We start from the raw sequence: 22,705 nt of genomic DNA, 5'->3' as shown, positions 1-22,705 counted from the left end.
GCAAAACCTGCAGGGGCAGCTTGTTGAAACTGCCAGCAACTGGACACACAAGATCTTGACCCTGTCGAAGGAGGAGAGGCAGTGTTTTGGTGGTGGCTCGGATGTTGGACCATACTTCAGTGGTCAGGACTCGGTTTTGCTGTGGATTTTGTATTGTTAACTGTACTTGTGTTACGTTGCATATGGAGATAACCTATAAGTAATGTAGTAAGCCCTCCCCACCCTGCAGTGTACTAGACAACCTGGACCCAACCTTCTCTGGCCCACTGTAATGGAAATCTGAAACACTAATTGGAATAGGTGTGGTATGCCCATACGAGAGATGGTGCAGGACACTATACTACACAAGGGGCAGTGGGACAAATGGAATATCGACACCCTCCACCTTGATGCCTGGCCCTATCAGGAAACGTGTCACCATATGTCCTATGCTTTTCCAGGGATACCTGGGCAGGAGGAGCCCAAAAGAAAAAGGAAAAAAAAGGGGTGGAGTGTTAGGATATAGGTATTCAGGCCTGTCTGTAAAGGCCTATACTCTAATTAAGGTGTATTCTTATCACTTAGCTAGTTATAGAGGTATAAAAGAAAGAAAGAAAGAATCAAAAATTACTGTCTGCCAGTGTAAGTGCCTTCTCTTACTGTGACAGTCTGAGGCCCTGTGCTTAGGCTAAGGCCTTCGGCTAAGCAGCAGAAGCAGCCATAAGCTGGGAAGCGAACGGTCACATCCTCGCATCCCAAACTAGTCACATTTGAAATAAGATGCTATTGGGCTGTTAGGATACAATCCTGTCCTGATAATGCCCATCGCCTCCAGAGAAAGGGAAGTGCCTAGAAGATGTAAAAGGAAACTTAGTTTGATAGCATCCTCTCTGGCAAGAATTCACTTATCCATAGCTGGGATGTGAAATCCTCATTTCTGTATTGTTCTATCTTTGTAGTCCCCATTTCCCTGTTGTTTGTCTGTATAATCTCTGTCTGGGTCTGTGATTGTTTCGGTCTGCTGTATAATTAATTTTTGCTGGGTGTAAACTAACTAAGGTGGTGGGATATAATTGGTTAAATAATCATGTTAGGATTGGTTAGTTAAATTTCAGTAAAAGACTAGCTGACTACTAAAATCTTTCAAGTACCTAGACAGGAACTGTTTGTGTTAAGTAGATGTGACGCTAAGTCTGCTTTGTCAGATATAACACCAGTAGGTGTGATGATTCTGAACTCCCTTCCCCAAGAAGGAAAAGGAAGATAATCAAACTTTAATTTATAAGAAATTTTAAGCCATGATAACTTTCAGCTAGAATTAAAAAGAAGATGTCAAACCAGCTGCTGTATTTTCAAACCAAAACTCCTTTGACCGTAGTGAAATAAATAATCTTTTAAGTGAGAACTTGTTGCTTATTTGTAATACAGACTTTTGCTTCGAAAACTGCAAACTAGAGATTGTTTTGAGGAGAGAGGGTTAAACTTGGATGTAAAGTAAAATCTACTAAAATGTGGCCTTTGGAAGGGAAGAAATCTTTAGACAGAAAGCAAGTCCTCATCACTTAGTGACATTTTACAAAGAAAGGGCACTTTTCTCTGGTATCTTAGAGTTTGGGAATTGACTCTTTTTTTTTTTTTCCCCCCTTCTGCTTAAATGAATGAAAGTGCTTCACTTTCTTCTTGGTTGGGCTTTGCTGAGCAGCTTCAGCTCTCATTGAAGTCAACGGAGGTTGTAGGTGTCTAGCATGCCCTAAATGCCTTGAAGCTGTGATCCTTGAGAATTCTGGGTCCACTCTCATGCTCATGCCTGGCCAGAGTAAGGAGTGGGCTCATAATTTGTTCCTTCTAAGTGGTGTTGGAGAAAACATCCTAGCTTTGTGCGCTTGTACCTATATCCCTAGATGACCCAGCAGGTGTGTGTGCTGGGGACATATAGGTACGTATCCAAGGACTTTCTGTGTGGCTGGTAAGGGATTTGAGCTAGAACATGTTTCACGCCCGCTGGGTAAACACACCCTTAGACAAAGAGAGGAAAGAAGATGTACGATAGCTATCTAACAAATGTATGAAAGCTCTTTCCCTCTTTCTTGCATAAGAGTAAATCTTGCCTAATGATGATCTGTCTCTCCATTTCTCAAAATCCTGTCCTGCTTTCTGAAAGTGCCAGTGCTGCTACCATATGCAACTTCCTCCTGAAACCAAAGCAAGTGCAATGTTATCAGTAAAATATGCGACCAACATCCCCTAGATTAAGCAATGGATTTCTTACACCATTTCCTGATTAGTTAAGGCTAATGACCATTTTTCAGCTAGATGTCATAATAATGCCAGAGCTGGATGATGATAGCAGTGCTCTGCTAGTACTGTTGTAATTATCGTCTGACAGCCTTTCCATTATAAACCCATTTTTTCAAGGGAGTTATAAATTAATTGTAAAATCTTGTTCCAGACTGAATTTTAGATTAAGGGCTCACATAGGATTACTTCTCTACTGGCTTCTAATGGGATTCCTTATCTATCTAGGAACAGTGTGTAATAAGTTTAGCTAGTATGTCTACATCCCAAAATGGCTGCGTTGTATTGTGGGCGGGGCAACAGCCACAATCCTCTGCTTCTGGCACTAGCAGCTGATTTCTAGATTCTGATTTCCCAGATTTCCCCAAACCCAGTGATGCAAATAAGCGTGTGCAGCTTAACTGTGGACTTGCCAACCTGGTTTAGCATACAGGCGTGCCGGGCCTTGTTAGTTATAAACATGTCAGAATCTGGTTAGATGGCATGATTCTAGCTATGGCGTAGGTTTGTTTTGAGATGCCAGCCACTAATTTAAAAGGAAATGTGATTTGAGGTTAAATCATATGATTGAATTAATTGTGATCTTTTCCGTTATCTCCCATAGCCTTGTTATGTAAACTCTGGCAAAACACTTAACCTCTAAGAGCTTTCCCACTTGAAAATGGGATATAGTTGTCTATTTTCCAGGGATGATGTGAAGCTTAATATTTAATGGTGCTTGAAATCCTCAGAAGGAAGCTGCTATGGTGGATGTTTCCAGCTTATCTAACAAACTGGAAGGATGTGTATCATGTCCCACCTACTTTTGTAGTTGTCATATTTTCTCTTACATGGCAATATAATGGCCTTTGACTTTTATTTGAGCATAAGCTTTCGTGAGCTACAGCTCACTTCATCGGATGCATCCAATGAAGTGAGCTGTAGCTCACGAAAGCTTATGCTCAAATAAATTTGCTAGTCTCTAAGGTGCCACGGGTACTCCTTTTCTTTTTGCGAATACAGACTAACACGGCTGCTACTCTGAAACCTTTGACTTTTATGCAGACCTTTAATCTATAATGTGGGTCAGTGCCCAAGGAAACTTCAAAGAAATTAAATAGTCAAAATATTCCACTCTAAAAAGCAGCAAGGGTGCATATGCAGCAAATGTATTTTCAAAAACTTTATTTTTCCTGTTGAGAAAATGTTACCTTTAGCATAAACCATTACAAAATAGCCACATAAAAGTAAACTGCTGCTCTTTGCCATGAACCCCTCCTCCAGTACCCCAACTAAAGTACATGTCCCTGTGTAAGCATCAGATCTGATCCTGAATTCTTTGCAGTCTCCGGACTTACATTGGCTTCAGTGGGAGTTTTGCTCAAGGAAAGCTGGGACAGAAGTCCCTTTTTAAAAGACTGTTGTTTCATTATCTCCATCAAATGAGGGAAAGGAGTAGAACTGAAGCAGCAATGAGGGGGAAAAGACACAAACTGAAACATTTGCCGTTTAGCAAGGCAGGTAAAATAAACTATGTGAAAACTGCATTGTGCACATAACAGCCATCCACAGCCTCCCACAAGGGTGATAGATGCAGTGTACCAATTAACTCCAAACAGATCTGTAATTCCCAGCAGAGACCAAACAATAAAACCACTCTGAGTGGAGCACAGATGCTATGCAAGACTCCCGCTACCTTTATCCAGACCAACTTTGATATCTGTACTTACTGTGCGTGCATACATTCCCATTGACACTAATGGCTGTAAATGAGCCATTGTGTGTGTCCATGATCTGTTGATTTAAATCACTGTGATCTTACAGCTTTGAATGGAGTCATTATAGTTTCAATGGAAGAGCCTTAACAATTCTGTTGAAATAGCATCATGTCAAACATAATTCCAATAATTCTGGTCTGCGTTTGCACCAGCAGCTGCCTGGGCTCTTTTTGTATAGAAGTGAAACATACAAAGAATCTGTTAATATTAATACTAAAGCCACCTTGTCTACAAAAATTTGCCACCGTTTCCCCTCTGTAGACAAAGTTTTAAGGGTCTGACTGAACCCACAAAAACCAGGAAATTCAAAGCTGTCCCCTCTATCTGCAGCGGCTGTTGTGTGTTGCAGAATTGTATCCCTTCAGTAAATGTTTTAATTTGTGAATTAACCAAATCCTTGTGACACTATGCAGATAATAGCTTTGGGGACTGAATGATCTGCATGGTTTCCCCATGTCAGCTCTCTTCATTCCTGACCCACATAACTACCTGCAGTTCCAGCCCTAGACATCCCTATATCTCCCTTAACTCTGCCTATGTAACTCTCTTCCTGTTGACCTTAGTTGAGCTCAGCAGGCTTTGTGCAGTTCTGACTTGGGATAGTGTGGTTTGGTGAAACTAGCCTTGTGCTGGATGCCAGGAGCTCCTGTGTTCTAAAATCCTGGAGTTACCACCAGTTCCCTCCATGGCCTGGGACAAGCCACTTAACATCTATACGTCAATTTTGCCATCTGCAAAATGGGGATAAGTTCCCTCACTGGGGCGCTATGAGAATGTATTAGTTACTGTTGTGTTGAACACACTACTATGCAGTTCCTAAATATTCTTGCCTTGGGAACATTTAAATTTCCTGCTAACCTTTGCACAGTTGTGTTTGATACCCTGTGAAAGATTTAAAATGCATGTCCTTCTTCAAGTGAATCCTTGACCCTGCTCACCCTGCAGGTCACAAACAAGGCTTGAGCCAAGGGAGAGGAGAGAGAGCAGAAAAGTCAGAAGAATTAGTCTGTTGGACTTATCTCCTGGGATTTGAGTTTGCTTTGAGAATCCTTGCCCCTCCGTTTTTTGACCAAGATCCATTCTAGGCCTGGGCCACTCTGGAAGAGCCAACTGTCCATGACAGAATTGGGCCACAGTCATCCCTGGTTGAACAAGCTGGTTCCACCACAGGAGCATTTGACCCAGTGTATGGTGGCTTTGGAATGTGGACAAATGGCTTTGAAGGCAAAGGGGTAAACACTGTGCTTAAGTCCTGTGGATTCAGGGCCTACAAACATTGGTTTAAACTTGTTTCATTTGTGACCCAGTCAGAATATGAGCCCAGGTCTCGACAGATGCATTAATGCAGTAGCTCTCAACCTTTCCAGGCTATTGGACCCCTTTCAAGAGACTGATTTCTCGTGCGTACCCCTAAGTTATGACTCACTTAAAAACTACTTGCTTACAAAATCAGACATAAAAATACAAAAGTGTCACAGCCTCGCTATTACTGAACAATTGCTTCCTTTCTCTTTTTTTTTTACCATATAATTATAAAATAAATCAACTGGTATATAAATATTGTACTTACTTTTCAGTCTATACTATGTAGAGCAGTATAAACAAGTCACTGTATGAAATTTTAGCTTGTACTGACTTAACTGATGCTTTTTATGTAGCCTGTTGTAAAACTAGGCAAATATCTTCCTGAGGTGATGTACCCCCTGGAAGACCTCTGTGTACCTGCAGGGTACACGTACCCCTGGTTGAGAACCACTGCTTTAATGCACTGTTTCATTCTCAGCCCCCTTAAAATCTTTGTGCAGCTTTCAAAGTAGCAGCCGTGTTAGTCTGTATCCGCAAAAAGAAAAGGAGTACTTGTGGCACCTTAGAGACTAACAAATTTATTTGAGCATAAGCTTTCATGAGCTACAGCTCACTTCATCGGATGCATGTCGTGGAAAATACAGTGGGGAGATTTTGTATACACAGAGAACATGAAACAATGGGTGTTACTATACAGACTGTAACAAGAGTGATCAGGTAAGGTGAGCTATTACCAGTGGGGGTGGGGGAAGAGGGGGAAACCTTTTGTAGTGATAATCAAGGTGGGCCATTTCCAGGAGTTGACAAGAGCGTCTGAGGAACAGTGGGGGAGGAGGGCAATAAACAGGAAATAGTTTCACTTTGTGTAATGACCCATCCACTCCCAGTCTTTATTCAAGCTTAAGTTAATTGTATCCAGTTTGCAAATTAATTCCAATTCAGCAGTCTCTCCTTGGAGTCTGTTTTTGAAGTTTTTTTGTTGAAGAATTGCCACTTTTAGGTCTGTAATCAAGTGACCAAAGAGATTGAAGTGTTCGCTGACTGGTTTTTGAATGTTATAATTCTTGACGTCTGATTTGTGTCCATTTATTCTTTTACGTAAAGACTGTCCAGTTTGGCCAGTGTACATGGCAGAGGGGAATTGCTGGCACATGATGGCATATATCACATTGGTAGATGTGCAGGTGAACGAGCTTCTGATGGTGTGGCTGATGTGATTAAGCCCTATGATAGTATCCCCTGAATAGATATGTGGACATAGTTGGCAACGGGCTTTGTTGCAAGGATAGGTTCCTAGGCTCTCCTGCTGGTAATAGCTGATGAAGTGAGCTGTAGCTCATGAAAGCTTATGCTCAAATAAATTTGTTAGTCTCTACGGTGCCACATTAAGGATCTACAGCCTATCCTGAAGGACGACCCATCCATCTCTCTCAGATCTTGGGAGACAGGCCAGTCCTTGCTTACAGACAGCCCCCCAACCTGAAACAAATACTCACCAGCAACCACACACCACACAACAAAAACACTAACCCAGGAGACATCAGCCATGCAGCTTAAAGGGGGGAAAAAACTTTGCCAGCATAGGACGAGCTGTGAAGAGAATTCAATGTATTGCTTCTAATGACACACAGAACAGGACTTGATCATAGCTAATGTTCTTAAAATCGGCAGCCCATGTGCAAGCTCCACATCAGCCTCTTCAACTCCCCTAACGCTTTATTCAGTTCACACAGATAATTTTAAAAAATGCCCTGATTTTTAAAATCGTTGATGGGTTTGCTCCAGTTGACACATCTGCAGTAATCTAGCACTGGGTTTCTATGTCTCCTTCCATTATCTCACTACTATTGGTGCAAGAGTTGCCTTTGTAGTTCCTGCTTTCTGGAGTAGCTCTCCTGTGTGTATCTAATTTGGCTTGCATCTCATCTGAAAGCATCTTTTTATACCTTGCCAATACCTCTGTATGTTGTGTGGCTCTGTAAAGCCAGTAAGTCCCCCATTACAGGTATGTGGCTGCAAAATCCAAGGCTTTGTCTACGTGGGAAAGTTGTATCATTTATACCAGTATAACACCCACCACCACCACCATGTGAACACTTTTTTCAGTTTTCAGAGTAGCAGCCGTGTTAGTCTGTACTCACAAAAAGAAAAGGAGTACTTGTGGCACCTTAGAGACTAACAAATTTATTAGAGCATAAGCTTTCGTGAGCTACAGCTCACTTCATCGGATGCATTTGGTGGAAAAAACAGAGGAGAGATTTATATACACACACACACACACACACAGAGAACATGAAACAATGGGTTTATCATACACACTGTAAGGAGAGTGATCACTTAAGATAAGCCATCACCAACAGCAGGGGGGGGAAAGGAGGAAAACCTTTCATGGTGACAAGCAAGGTAGGCTAATTCCAGCAGTTAACAAGAATATCAGAGGAACAGTGGGGAACTGCTGGAATTAGCCTACCTGCTTGTCACCATGAAAGGTTTTCCTCCTTTCCCCCCCCTGCTGTTGGTGATGGCTTATCTTAAGTGATCACTCTCCTTACAGTGTGTATGATAAACCCATTGTTTCATGTTCTCTGTGTGTGTGTATATAAATCTCTCCTCTGTTTTTTCCACCAAATGCATCCGATGAAGTGAGCTGTAGCTCACGAAAGCTTATGCTCTAATAAATTTGTTAGTCTCTAAGGTGCCACAAGTACTCCTTTTCTTTTTACTTTTTTCAGTATAAGAGTGGCTTTTTTTTTTTTTTGGTTTAACTTAAACCCCTTTCCAAGCAACATAATCTAAACTGCAAAAACACACTCATATTCCAGTATGAGTGTCCACACAGGAGGTTATACAGGTATAATTATATTGGTTTAAATTCACACCTTAGTTTATACTGAAAACCTCTTCCCCATGCAGAAAAGTCCTAAACTTTCCTTTTAAAAAAAAATGCCCATCAGTGCAAATGACTTTTCAGGCTCTTTCCTGACAATATCTCTGAGAGGTATGAACCACTCCATTCATGTCGGAGGGGTATGAACACAGCCGCTGCTCATTCTAAGGAGAAACAAACCAATGTGCTTGTTATTGGCTCTACTAGCAGATACTAGGGTGAATTGGTGGATCAGGAATTCAAGTCCTTCCTTCCAAAAGGGGAAGGAAAGCGGAGCTCTGCTGATTAGCCTGGGGAGCACTGTAGGCTTGGGGAAGGCAGTACTGCATAACTGGGGACTCCTTGCTGCATAATATAAGTCTAACATGCCATGCAAGCCATGGAGGGGCAGGGTGGGATGGGATGGCCTTTATTCTAGGATACAGTTTGTGCCTAGAACACTTGTTATACAAAATTCGGTGGTATTAACATTTGAATGTTTCTTTGTTTAGACTAAAGGATCTAGAACGATCTGAGCTAGGCCATTCTGGGGTTCACGTGAAGATGCTGGCAGCCCCTATAAATCCAGCAGACATCAACATGATCCAAGGTAACCTCGGTTTCTCTGGCTGAATTGACTTTTTGCTTACAAACAGCTTTTTTCCTTCTATTTCTGAAATGTGTGTGGAATACTTATTGATTAGCCACATGTTGTCATATGAGTAATTACACAAACAGACTGTCAAAACTTTAATGAGTACCCTAGGGAATTTGTATACAGGAATTAGGGCTGGATTCCAGAGCTGCAGGGGTATAGAACCAGGCCTTAGCAAACAGCAGTTGAGAGAACAGTTTGCAGTTTGTTCCTTTTTCTAAAAAAAAAAAAAAAAAAAAAGCTGTGTTATTTCTCTTCCTCTTACAGGGACTTATGCCCTCCTCCCTGACTTGCCTGCAGTAGGAGGGAATGAAGGCGTTGGACAAGTGGTGGAAGTTGGCAGTCATGTGACTTCTATGAAGCCTGGGGATTGGGTTATCCCAGCAGATGCAGAACTTGGTGAGGTTTTTACATAAATCCTCATAAATAGTCATAGCTCCGATGAAGTGAGCTGTAGCTCACGAAAGCTTATGCTCTAATAAATTTGTTAGTCTCTAAGGTGCCACAAGTACTCCTTTTCTTTTAGTCATAGCTCTGTTGACTTCGTGGAGCTAGGGCACTTCATTCCAGCTGAGGATCTGCCCATTGGCCTTTCTCTGGTGTCACCCATCTACAGATCTCAAAGCATTTCACAAATGTTAGTGAGATAGATAAGTATCTCTGTTTACAGATGGAGTCAGGGGAGAACTGAGGCATGATTTAGCCTGGTGAATTAGTCACAGAGCAGAACTGAGACTAGAACCCAGGATTTCTGGTTTGCATTCCCCAGCTCTAACCATTAGACGATTGCCTATATGATCTGGGTAGGATTGCAACCAGTAACTGCTTACCCTCAAAAAGAAAAGGAGTACTTGTGGCACCTTAGAGACTAACACATTTATTTGAGCATAAGCTTTCGTGAGCTACAGCTCACTTCATAGTAGCTCAAAAGCTTGTCTCTTTCACCAGCAGAACTTGGGCCAATAAAAGATATTCCCTCACCCACCTTGCCTCACAGAGTGGAGCGGGGAATTGAACCCTGATCTCCCTAATGTACTGTCCTAACCACAAACCGAAGTGAGCTGTAGCTCACGAAAGCTTAGGCTCAAATAAATTTTAGTCTCTAAGGTGCCACAAGTACTCCCATCCTTCCTCTGCAGCTTACACCCATGTGCTTTGCCTGATGAGCTCATACTTTAACTCTCTGAACAGAAGGGTTGTGAGATCTCAAAATACCTGGAGGTAATCTGACGTCCTGAAACAAAATTAAAAGGAGTACTTTTGGCACCTTAGAGACTAACACTAACTGTATGTCCAAAGAAAAGGAGTACTTGCATCCGATGAAGTGAGCGTAGCTCACGAAAGCTTATGCTCTAATAAATTTGTTAGTCTCTAAGGTGCCACAAGTACTCCTTTTCTTTTTGCGAATACAGAGTAACACGGCTGCTACTATGTAACTAACTGTATGTGTATGGTAACACCCATTGTTTCATGTTCTCCATGTATATACATCTGCCCACTGTATTTTCCACTGAATGCATCCAATGAAGTGAGCTGTAGCTCACAAAAGCTTATGCTCAAATAAATTTGTTAGTCTCTGAGGTGCCAAAAGGACTCCTTTTAATTTTGCAAATACAGACTAACACGCTGCTACTCTGAAACCTGAAGCAAAATTGTTATTCTCTGAAGTGCTATTTTAGCTTGGTACAGCCTCGGTCATGTACACAGCTTAGTTACAGCAATTACATATAATCGGATGTGATTTTAAAAAAAACACACACACACAAAACTCCATTAGAGAATGTTCCAGGCGAGGGACGCAGCAGTTGGAATCCATTTAGCATCATATTAGTCAAATTGCAAATGTAATAGGTTATATTGTCTCTGACGAGAAGCATCTGTGTAGCCAGTGCAATTGTACAAGGCACTCAATTTCAGAGCTGTTTTTATGCTGCTTTAATCTTTGTTCTTGTCCTATTTTATACTATTAAGGATTTAGAATGCTTTATTTGATGCAGCCATACTGACTCAGTCTGTGATCTCATCAGATTTCAAAGCTAAATAGAGCCAATTCTGGTCTGCCTAAAGGGGAGATGGCCAGAGAAAATCCAGGTGCTGTAAGGAGTTGTGTTGGTGGCTTAGTAGTTAGCACTAGTTCTTTTAAAAAGAAAAGGAGTACTTGTGGCACCTTAGAGACTAACAAATTTATTAGAGCATAAGCTTTCGTGAGCTTCATCGGATGCATCCGATGAAGTGAGCTGTAGCTCACGAAAGCTTATGCTCTAATAAATTTGTTAGTCTCTAAGGTGCCACAAGTACTCCTTTTTCTTTTTGCGAATACAGACTAACACGGCTGCTACTCTGAAACCTGTCACTAGTTCTTTTGAGTCAGTACATAAAATCAGGCATCAAGACCACTCATGATAAATGAAGTTCCCAGGACACTTTTGCACCCTTTTCCATTCTAAATTCTACTTTCTATAGCATAAGCTGGATATAGTGGTTTTTTTACTTGCATCCTGACCTGTTGGGTAAGGTTACCGCATCACATTCCTCCCCAGAAGTAGCTGCAGTGTCTTTTGTGAATGCCATTATTCCTCTTTTGTACCAGTTTAAAGGCTTTGGCATGTCAAGTATGATATAAACAAGTTTATTGTTATGTGTAGCTGCTGTTGTCGTCTTAAGAGTCTTTCAATAAAAATGTGGGGGGTTTTAAAACAAATGTCTCTTGGGCCACTCTGACTTTTCTGGCCACCTTTTGCCAGTTCCATCAGTTCTGTGCCTGTTTCATTTCAAATGGCTTTTCTACTTAATCAGGAAGGTAAACAATCCACTGAGGGGATTCTACTGAATCAAGCGTACCTTTCATGCATAAACCCTAATGGGAGACAGTAAATACTTGTAGGCAAAAGTGAATATTGAGTTAATTCAGAGATGAATGAAGGGGCTCTTCTCTCTAAAAGCATTAATTGTATTGGCTTTCAAAAAAATCATTCATTTGTAGGATGTAGAGTAATTTTCCTAGTGGGGTATATTCACTTTGCTCTAGTTAACTGTCTCCAGTACAATCCAGGAATTCTGAAAGGTAATTGCTTACAGTTCCTTAAGTATTGTGGGATGAATTTCATCAAGTTTTGCCAACTTGAATACATCTAACTTACCCAAATATTTTTAACCTGTTGTTTTCCTATTTTGGCTTGTGTTCCTTCCCCATATTAATATTAATTGTGTTAACTATATAGTCACCATTAACTGTTAATGAAGACTGAACCAAAATAGACATTAGACACCTCAGCCTTGTTGATGTATCAGTTATTCCACACTAAATAGAGGACCTACATTTTCCTTTGTCTTTCTTTTGCTCCTGAATTATTTAAAGAACCTCTTCTTATTTCCTTTTATATCCCTTGCTAGGTGTAACTCATATTGTACCTTAGCAATTTGTGATTTTGTCCCAATGGGACTGTGCTATTTTTTTGTATTTCTCCTTAGCACTTTGTCTGTATTTCCACTTTTTGTAGATTCCTTTTTGATTTTCAGGTCATTAAAGAACTCCTGATGGAGCCATATTGGCTTCTTACTATTCTTCCTATCTTTCCTTTGCATCTGGATAATTTTCAGTTGTGCCTTTGTCTTATTGAGGAAATGCCAATTCTCCTGAACTTCTTTTCCCTTAGTCTTCCCATGTTCTGAGTTTGATAAAGACTGGCATTTTTTTTAAGTCCATCGTCCTTATTCTGTTGCTCACTCCTGCCTTTACTTAGAATCACAAAATCTATCATTTCACCATCACTTTCACCCAAATTCCCTTCCACCTTCAGATTCACAACCAATTCCTCCCAGTTGGTCAGAATGAAATCTAAAAAATAGCTGTCCCCCTGGTTACTTCCTTCGCTTTCTGAAACAAAAAGTTATCCCCCGTACATGCCAAAACCTTCTTGGAAATGTTGTGTTTTGCTGCATTACTTTTCTAACAGATGTCTGCGTAGTTCATGTCTAACATTACTACCAGGTCTTGTGTTTTGGATATTTCTGTTATTTGTTCTAGAATTGCCTCATAGAATATCAGGGTTGGAAGGGACCTCAGGAGGTCATCTAGTCAAACCCCCTGCTCAAAGCAGGACCAATCCCCAACTAAATCATCCCAGCCAGGGCTTTGTCAAGCCTGACCTTAAAAACCTCTAAGGAAGGAGATTCCACCACCTCCCTAGGTAACCCATTCCAGTGCTTCACCACCCTCCTAGTGAAAAAGTTTTTCCTAATATCCAACCTAAACCGCCTCCACTGCAACTTGAGACCATTACTCCTTGTTCTGTCATCTGCTACCACTGAGAACAGTCTAGATCCATCCTCTTTGGAACCCCCTTTCAGGTAGTTGAAACCAGCTATCAAATCCTCCCTCATTCTTCTCTTCCACAGACTAAACAATCCCAGTTCCCTCAGCCTGTCTTCATAAGTCGTGTTCCAGTCCCCTAATCATTTTTGTTGCCCTCCGCTGGACGCTTTCCAATTTTTCCACATCCTTCTTGTAGTGTGGGGCCCAACACTTGAAGACATAGTACTCCAGATGAGGCCTTACCAATGTCGAATAGAGGGGAACGATTATGTCCCTCGATCTGCTGGCAGTGCCCTTATACATCCAAAATGTCATTGGGCTTCTTGGCAACCATGGCACACTGACTCATATCCAGCTTCTCGTCCACTGTAACCCCTAGGTCCTTTTCTGCAGAACTGCTGCCTCGCCATTCGGTCCCTGGTCTGTAGCGGTGCATGGGATTCTTCCGTTCTTAGTGCAGGACTCTGCACTTGTCCTTGTAGAACCTCATCAGATTTCTTTTGGCCCAATCCTCTAATTTGTCTAGGGCCCTCTGTATCCTATCCCTACCCTCCAGCATATCTACCTCTCCTCCCAGTTTAGTGTCATCCACGCCATCCTCCAGATCATTATCGAAGATATTGAACAAAACCGACCCTTGGGGCACTCCATTTGATACCGGCTGCCAACTAGACATGGAGCCACTGATCACTGCCCTTTGAGCCCGACAATCTAGCCAACTTTCTGTCCACCTTATAGTCCATTCATTTAGCCCATACGTCTTTAACTTACTCGCAAGAATACTGTGGGGGACCGTGTCAAAAGCTTTGCTAAAGTCAAGGAACAACATGTCCATTGCTTTCCCTTCATCCACAGAGCCAGTTATCTCATCATAGAAGGCAATTGGATTAGTCAGGCATGACTTGCCCTTGGTGAATCCATGCTGACTGTTCCTGATCACTTTCCTCTCCTCTAAGTGCTTCAGAATTGATTCCTTGAGGACCTGCTCCATGATTTTTCCAGGGACTGAGGTGAGGCTGACTGGCCTGTAGTTCCCCGGATCCTCCTCCTTCCCTTTTTTAAAGATGGGCACTACATTCGCCTTTTTCCAGTCGTCCGGCACCTCCCCCGATCGCCATGAGTTTTCAAAGATAATGGCCAATGGCTCTGCAAACGCATCTGCCAATTCCTTTATCACTCTCGGATGCAGCGCATCCGGCCCCATGGACTTGTGCTCGTCCAGCTTTTCTAAATAGTCCCAAACCACTTCTTTCTCCACAGAGGGCTGGTCACCTCCTCCCCATGCTGTGCTGCCCAGTGCAGTAGTCTGGGAGCTGACCTTGTTTTTGAGGACGGAAGCAAAAAAAGCCGTGAGTACATTAGCTTTTTCCACATCCTCTGTCACTAGGTTGCCTCCCTCATTCAGTGAAGGAGCCCACACTTTCCTTGACTTTCTTCTTGTTGCTAACATACCTGAAGAAACCCTTCTTGTTACTCTTAACATCTCTTGCTAGCTGCAACTCCAAGGGTGATTTGGCCTTCCTGATTTCACTCCTGCATGCCTGAGCAATATTGTTCTACTCTTCCCTAGTCATTTGTCCAAGCTTCCACTTCTTCTAAGCTTCTTTTTTGTGTTTTAAGATCAGCAAGGATTTCACTGTTAAGCCAAGCTGGTCGCCTGCCATATTTATTATTCTTTCTACACATCAGGATGGTTTGTCCCTGTAACCTCAATAAGGATTCTTTAAAATACAGCCAGCTCTCCTGGACTCCTTTCCTCCTCACGTTATTCTCCCAGGGGATCCTGCCCATCGGTTCCCTGAGGGAGTCAAAGCCTGCTTTTCTGAAGTCCAGGGTCCGTATTCTGCTGCTCTCCTTTCTTCCTTGTGTCAGGATCCTGAACTCAACCATCTCATGGTTACTGCCTCCCAGGTTCCCATCCACTTTTACTTCCCCTACTAATTCTTCCTGGTTTATAAGCAGCAGGTTGAGAAGAGCTCTGCCCCTAGTTGGTTCCTCCAGCACTTGCACCAGGAAATTGTCCCCTACACTTTCCAAAAACTTCCTGGATTGTCTGTGCACCGCTGTATTGCTCTCCCAGCAGATATCAGGGTGATTCAAGTCTCCCATGAGAACCAGGGCCTGCGATCTAGTAACTTCCATGAGTTGCCGTAAGAAAGCTTCATCCACCTCATCCCCCCGGTCTGGTGGTCTATAGCAGACTCCCACCCCGACATCACCCTTGTTGCTCATGCTTCTAAATGTAATCCAGAGACTCTCAGGTTTTTCTGCAGTTTCATACCGGAGCTCTGAGCAGTCATACTGCTCCCTTACATACAATGCAACTCCCCCACCTTTTCTGCCCTGCCTGCCCTTCCTGAACAGCTTATATCCATCCATGACAGTACTCCAGTCATGTGAGTTATCCCACCAAGTCTCTGTTATTCCAATCACATCCTAATTCCTTGACTGTGCCAGGACTTCCAGTTCTCCCTGCTTGTTTCCCAGGCTTCTTGTATTTGTGTATAGGCACTTGAGATAACTCGCTGATCGTCCCTCTTTCTCAGTATAAGGCAGGAGCTCTCCCCTCTCGCGTGCTCCTGCTCGAGCTTCCTCGCAGTATCCCACATCCCCACTTACCTCAGGGCTTTGGTCTCCTTCCCCCGGTGAACCTAGTTTAAAGCCCTCCTCACTAGGTTAGCCAGCCTGCTTGCGAAGATGCTCTTCCCTCTCTTGGTTAGGTGGAGCCCGTCTCTGCCTAGCACTCCTCCTTCTTGGAACACCATCCCATGATCAAAGAATCCAAAGCCTTCTCTCCGACACCACCTGCATAGCCAGTCGTTGACTTCCACGATTCAACCGTCTCTACCAGGACCTTTTCTTTCCCCAGGGAGGATGGACGAGAACACCACTTGCGCCTCAAACTCCTTTATCCTTCTTCCCATAGCCACGTAGTCTGCAGTGATCCTCTCAAGGTTATTTTTTAGTGCCCACGTAGAGAAGCAGGAAGGGGTAGCGATCCGAGGTCTTGATGATTCTCGGCAGTCTCTCCGTCACGTTGTGAATCCTAGCTCCTGGCAAGCAGCAGACTTCTTGGTTTTCCCAGTCGGGGCAGCAAATAGATGACTCAGTCCCCCTGAGGAGAGAGTCCCCGACCACCACCACCCTCCTCCGTCTCTTGGGAATGTTGGTCGTGGAACCACCATCCCTAAGACAGTGCATCTCATGCCTTCCAATCGGTGGATTGTTCATGAACATGCCTTCTGTTCCTTCCCTCAGATGTATCATCTAGTCCACTCTCCGCATTAGTACCTGTGGAGAGAACATGAAAACGGTTACTTACCTGTATCTACATTGCTGGTGCATGGACGCTCCCCTTTCTTCTTCTTGAGGTCACATGCTGCCAAATTTCTTCACCATCCTCCTGTCCCCGCTGCGCAGCCTGCTCTGAATCTTCAGAACATTGTGCCTGTAGAAGCATATCCTGACGTCTGTGCAGGAAATCTTCAGTTTCTCTTATGCAACGCAGGGTCGATACCTGTTGCTCCAGACCTTGAACTTTCTCTTCCAATATGGAGACCAACTTGCACTTTGTACAGACAGTCACTTCTGTCCTGTGGAAGAAAGACAAACATGGCACATCCAGTGCAGGTCACAACAGCTGAACGCTCCCCATCCATATCACCTTCCTTCTACGAGCTTCCTCAGGAGTTGTAGTAACTACTCAGAGAAGCCGTCAAGATGTAAGCTTCAGCGGGCTCTCCCCAGGCGAAATCCCAGGCAAACTCCCTCTGTTAGCCTCTCTGCTGTTCGCAGCTCAGCAGGTTTGCAGCTGACTGGCTTTTTATAACAGTCAGGCCCACTCAAGGCTCACCTGGAACAAAGCACTCCCAATTCACACTTTTTTCAAACAATCAATCAAGCACATGGTCAAACTGTCCCCGCAACAGACACTCAAGTGTCTGCCTCATCCACCTCTTCCTCTTCCTGATTTGGTGGTCTATAGTAAACCCTATTTTTTTTTTACCATTTTTATTGTTTTAGAATGATAGGCAGTTGCATCATTGCTAACTAGCAACCTTAACTGTTGTGTTTTAAAGCAGCTTTCCGTTTTTGCAGGGGGGACTAGTTCTTTGACTACTTTCTTTGGTGCAGGTAAATGAAGACACAACTTATAAAAATAAAAATTACACAGGAGGGACAGATTCCTAAATAGGAATGAGTTGTGCTAGCCAAGCTAATAAAGGCAGCTGCAGTGTCGTACCTCATTCAGTGCACACCAGACAAGATGTACACATTTCCTGGAGAGCTACATTAGCCATGCACATAGCTACTTAGCACCTCTGGAAAATCAAGTTTCAGGTGGCTTGCCTATAGCCAGAGATGGAATCTGTATCCAAACCAGGACTAGAATTCAGGAGTCTTGCCTCCCTAGCCTGTGCTTAGATCTCAAGGGCACATTTATCTCTCCAACTTTATTGGGCCTAAAAACTTTTGCCTAAGCGGTTACTTGCTCAATTTGCCTGCATCTTTCTAACACTTCTCATAGCTTGAATAAGCCTTGTCCTTTAAACCAGGAACGTGGAGAACGGATGCAGTGTTCAGTGAGAAAAGCCTGGTGAAACTCCCATGCGACATCCCTTTGCTGTGTGCTGCCACCTTGAGTGTCAACCCCTGCACAGCCTATCGGATGCTGGCTGATTTCGAGACCCTGGGGCCAGGTACGTCTCTTAACCTATGCTGTGTAATTCTCCTAACATGTGGCTGATTTTTACACTCCTGTGGAACATCCCATTCTTGGATATTGACCCTAAACAAGTTAACAGAATTCCTTAAATTCCTTCTAATTAACAGTTTATCCATGTGCATAAATAAAATTCTACCTTCTTCTGTATGGAAAGTACTAATATTGAGTAGTTTGGGAGATAGGACTATGGGATTTATCCCCAGCTCTGCCATGGACTGCATGGCCCCTGGCAAGTCTCTGCACGTGTTTTCTTGCCTGATGGTTCAGAGTTATTTATTATTTATATTGCGATAGCACCTGGGAGCCCCAGTCAGGGACAGGTCAGCATTGTGCTACATGCTGCTCAAACATAGTGGAAGCTATGGTCCCTGTCATTCTCGCTATTCTAGAGCACCTCCTCCCAGTGAGATCCAGCATTGCAGCCCCTCTGCCTCACCTGCCTTCTCCGGACGTCGATGGTCTGTGGGTGACTTGGCCCTCTGGCCGGGGGACACTGAGTCCCACCCTTTCAGGGTAATCGCATCCATACTCGAAGGAATGGAAGCTCTTCCACCCTCCCTGGGCTCAGTCCTCCGCAGACCTTCACCGCCTCTCAGACTCTGCATCTTCCTCACTTTATTACAGAGCACTGCCTCAGGGTTTAGTCTCCAGTGGCATGGCTGATCTTGAGCTACTGACCCTTGGGGCTGCATCCCTGGAATCTCCTGACCAGCTTCCCTCTCCTTTCAGGGCACATGCTCCTTCCTGCACACCCCTCGATGGTTCCTTTTCCAGAGAGAGGAAATGCCCAACTACCTCTTTCCTGAGTCCTTCCCCCGTTGCCCTGCAGTCCTTTCTTTCTAGGAACCATGCAGCCTGATTCTCCCCAGCTGGGTCTAATCCTTCATTACCTGTCTCTCCTCCAGGTGCCATAGAATGGGCTAACTAGGCTCTCTGGTTCCCCTTACGCCTATCACTGCCAGCTTGAAGTTTTAGATACCCCCATCACAGCCTCTGCCCAAGGAGCTTGCCCTCTGAGGCTAAATGAGTGTTTGTGAATGACTTGATATGAGGGCCAAACTTTATGATCAGTATCTTGTGCCTTCAAGATTCTAGGTCAGATGCAAGTCCTTCTTGCCAGCCTAAAGAAAATAAGCAGCAGGTTATAATAGGTTCCTGGGAATAAATCAGAGCCAATCCAAGCAAATCTTAGTAAATGTGTCTCAGGTGAATGAAATTTTCAGATGAATGTATCATGAAAGAATTAAGCCTTTCAGTTGTAGTTCATTAGTTTAAATGTGATCCTAATGGCTGAATGGTGGTTCCCATCCAAGGGCCTGTATGAAATAAGTTGGTGAGTCTTAGTTCAGCTCTTGGAAACATCTCTACATCAAAACCCACCACCTCTATTGACCCTAGCTAGCACTTTGCAGTCTCCCTTGTTGGCTATCAAAGCAGTTGTTATTTTCTTGCTCCTAAAGGTAGCACACCAGAATAGGGATAAGCCATGCTGATGGGACAGTGTCGGGGAAGATTGCATTGCAGCAGTCTGTGCTGTACCTATTCTTGACCGTATTCTCAGCCCTGGAGACTGAAGATCTCCGCACCTTTCTTCAGCACTAAATTTGCTTCAAGCTAAAGCTAATTTGGGTTTCTTTATTTCGCTGCAGGTGATTCCATCATCCAGAATGCAGCCAACAGTGGCGTGGGACAGGCTGTTATTCAGATTGCAGCAGCTTTAGGCATCAAAACAATCAATGTGATCCGAGATAGGTGCGTGTACAGTGGGCCCTGGTTTTTAGAGACTCTTACTGGGTCATTTGTTAAAATTGTCCTGATCGAACAACTTTTTTGCTTTATCCTGGACTGTTCGGTTCCCCTTCCTTTCACCCTGCATTCTGCTGTATGTGTCTTGAGTTAGATTCTCAGTGGGAGGGGAGGGGATTTTTTCTTGGAAACGAGGGAGATGGGCATAAAGGTTGGGCTGTGACCAGTTGAGAGTAGCTGCATTTAGATGTTTGCTTGTCAGTCTGTCTCGAATTTTTCACTTTAACTGCTCTGATACAAATCTACACGAGGAAACCCCTGCTGCTGGAATTACGCCATAGAAAGAGGTAGGGTGAAGACAGGTTAAAGATTAGCAGGATCACCGTCTAAGTTTTTGTCTTCGGTCTGAAAATAATCCAAAATAGGCTGAGAGCCTATGCTGTAAAACAGGGCGATATCTCATGTTGATAGGCTACATTCAGGTCTGAATGGGCTATGGGGGGTGTTCGTTCAGGTAGCTAAATCCAGCAATAGAGTTCTTCACAATAAGACTTCTCTGAATGAGGCTGCCCAGTCAGCGAATGTATTCAATGTCTCCACTCCAAAGATGAGTGTTAAAATTCCTGTTGGGAGCGGTAGTGACTAGCCCTTGACAGGAGGGGAAGAATAGTTCAGTGGTTTGAGCATTGGCCTGCTAAACCCAGGGTTGTGAGTTCAATCCTTGAGGGGGGCCATTTAGGGAACTGGGGTAAAATAAATAAATAAATGAAAATGGGCATTTGCCCTGCTTTGAGCAGGGGGTTGGACTAGATGACCTCCTGAGGTCCCTTCCAACCCTGATATTCTATGATTCTATTACACTAGCTAATCCTGAGGGATTTGTAACTCCAAGGTTGGCCAGTTCCGAAGGGCTGCGGGGGGGAACCTCTAGTGGATCTGGATGTGGGATAAGGAGAGGGAAGAGGGACCTAGTGGCTCCTCGGAGAAGATAGTTCTACCTACTCCCACTTTGTGGCCTGCTCCGGAGCCTTGTCCTTTCTTACATTACTGCTGGTCCCATCCCTTTCTCTTGCCTGGAAGTAGGAAAGTGGGGTGGGGTTTGGACTGGTGGCACAGCATCAGCTGGTGGTGGTAAAATAGGCACTGAGCTGGGAAGGAGCAACCTGCTCTGTTATTGGTAATTGGCTCTTATTCTGAGCCGACAAGAAGCCCCATTTGGAGTTTGTGGGTGAGTGTTCAGGGGCCAGCAGATCTTACGCAGGAACAGCTGGAGCTGGCATCCGAGTTCAGGGTAGGAAGCTTTGTAGAAGAAAGCGTTTAGGAGAGGCCAGGCACCCGTGTGTGGGCAGCATGAAAGAAGGTGCAGATTAGAGCGGGAGGAGGAGACACCAGAAGCAGTTCTCAGGAAGGCGGCTGGAGGGTAGACAGTGAAGGCTGGGATGAGGGCAGAGAGGGAGGTTGTATGGCACCATGTAAAGTCTTGAAGGTGAGGCTGAGGGGCTCATAGCTGATACAGAAGGTGAGGAAGCCAGTGGAGGAAACTAGGGGACAGAGGCAGGAGTGGCGTGGTCAATTAATAACAGGATGAGGGAAGGAGAAGAAAAATCCCCTTCCCCCCCCCCCCCCCCAAAGAGGCTCGCTTTTGGAAGGGAGCATCTTCCCCAAAGTTTGGCTGAGCCCAGTTTGCTCATCCTGGGTCACAAGTTACAAATCAGAGCTCATAGAAACTGACTGACTTGGTCAAAGGGCCCTGCAGAGGCTGTTCGTCTTGGCTTGGGAAACATGCCAGTTATTTCTGCAAATCTCTTTTTTGTCCTTCCTCCCCAGACCCAATCTCCAAGAGGTGGTAGACAGACTGACATCCCTTGGTGCAGACCATGTCATCACAGAAGAGATGCTGAGAAAGCCAGAGATGAAAGACTTGTTTAAGGTACTATAATGCTCAGCTCTCGTGAAAGAAGAATCCTAGTAGGGAGGCAGGAAGCTAATTCCCAGGATCCGAAGACAATACAGGAACCTCTGAATAGCCATATTGGAGCAGACTGTGATCTGTCTTATGTAGTGGCCAAAACTAGATGCTGCAGGGAAAGGTGCAAGAATACTATTATGGAGAACTATGGAGTAAACTTTCCTAGCAGAAGCTCTTTCCTAACCCCTGGGCAGATGAACAGTTGTTTTAGGTCCAAATTCTTAAAGGTATTTGGGCACCTAACTTCCATTGAAATCAATGGAAGCTAAGGGAATAAATATCTTTTGAGGATCAGGGCTTAATCCCTAAATCCTGAATTTATATTCTTACTTTATCTTCTTATCTTTACTTTATCTTTATCTTTATCTATCTATGTAAGTGGGTGTTCTCATTAATCAATATAAATGTCAATTAAACCTGTTAGGCGTTTGGCCTCAATAATATCCTATGGGGGTGAGTTCCATAGGTGTAAAATAATAAACGGTTTCCTTTTATCATGTTTAAAGTTGCCTTTTAGTTTGATTCCATGTCCCCTTACTCTTCTATTCTGAGGATAAATTGGAGTGTCTGACCACATCTACACCTTTTGCTGTTTTATGTCCTCTCCTGTCTCTTATTTATTTCCTCTGTAAACTGAACAGTGCCACACCACAGCCTCTCCTCAGACAGAAGTCTCTGTACCTCAAATTACTTTCATTGTCCATGTTTGGGCCCCTTCTGTTTCCACTATAACTGGGAATTGAGGTGACCAGAGTGGAAATGCAGTAGTGAAGATGATGCAGTAGCAATAATAGTGCCACAGGGGAAATCCCGCACTTGCAGAGAGTTGGACTAGCTGAGAGTATGTAGATGGCTGATATCTAGAAACCGTGCTCTGATATTCACCACCATTTAACATGCAGACAGAAGAGTTAGTAGGGGCTGGCCTTCATTCTCCCAGGGAATTGTTTCCATTGGACTCCTCTCTGTGATTCTGGAGGCTGCCCCAGCAGTGTTGGGCAGGTTTTTATTTCTGCTGCAGTGCCCAGATGGTAAACTTGGCTTTTGGTACATATCTGGACCTGCCCTTGGTTTGACCAAACTCTGGGGCTA

General features: G+C 43.8%; 1 protein-coding gene across 7 annotated transcripts in view; it reads left to right on the top strand.

Moving 5' to 3' along the window:
- Nucleotides 1-22,705, top strand: part of MECR (mitochondrial trans-2-enoyl-CoA reductase) — a 32,229-nt gene that overhangs the window by 4,523 nt on the left and 5,001 nt on the right. For 6 of the 7 annotated variants that reach the window (XM_038377743.2, XM_043506191.1, XM_043506195.1 and 3 more), the window contains exons 2-6: nt 8,715-8,812; nt 9,125-9,256; nt 17,729-17,872; nt 19,548-19,650; nt 21,472-21,574. In XM_038377743.2, coding sequence (XP_038233671.1) covers nt 8,715-8,812; nt 9,125-9,256; nt 17,729-17,872; nt 19,548-19,650; nt 21,472-21,574 — 580 coding nt within the window. The remainder of the gene's footprint in view (nt 1-8,714; nt 8,813-9,124; nt 9,257-17,728; nt 17,873-19,547; nt 19,651-21,471; nt 21,575-22,705) is intronic. The other variant, XM_043506192.1, reaches the window with a different exon arrangement.

Source organism: Dermochelys coriacea, chromosome 19 (genome assembly GCF_009764565.3).
Source record: "Dermochelys coriacea isolate rDerCor1 chromosome 19, rDerCor1.pri.v4, whole genome shotgun sequence".
In the NCBI taxonomy this organism is placed as follows: Eukaryota; Metazoa; Chordata; order Testudines; family Dermochelyidae; genus Dermochelys; species Dermochelys coriacea.
The sequence above is the reverse complement of the archived record's forward strand: the minus strand, read 5'-3'. Positions and strand labels throughout refer to the sequence as shown.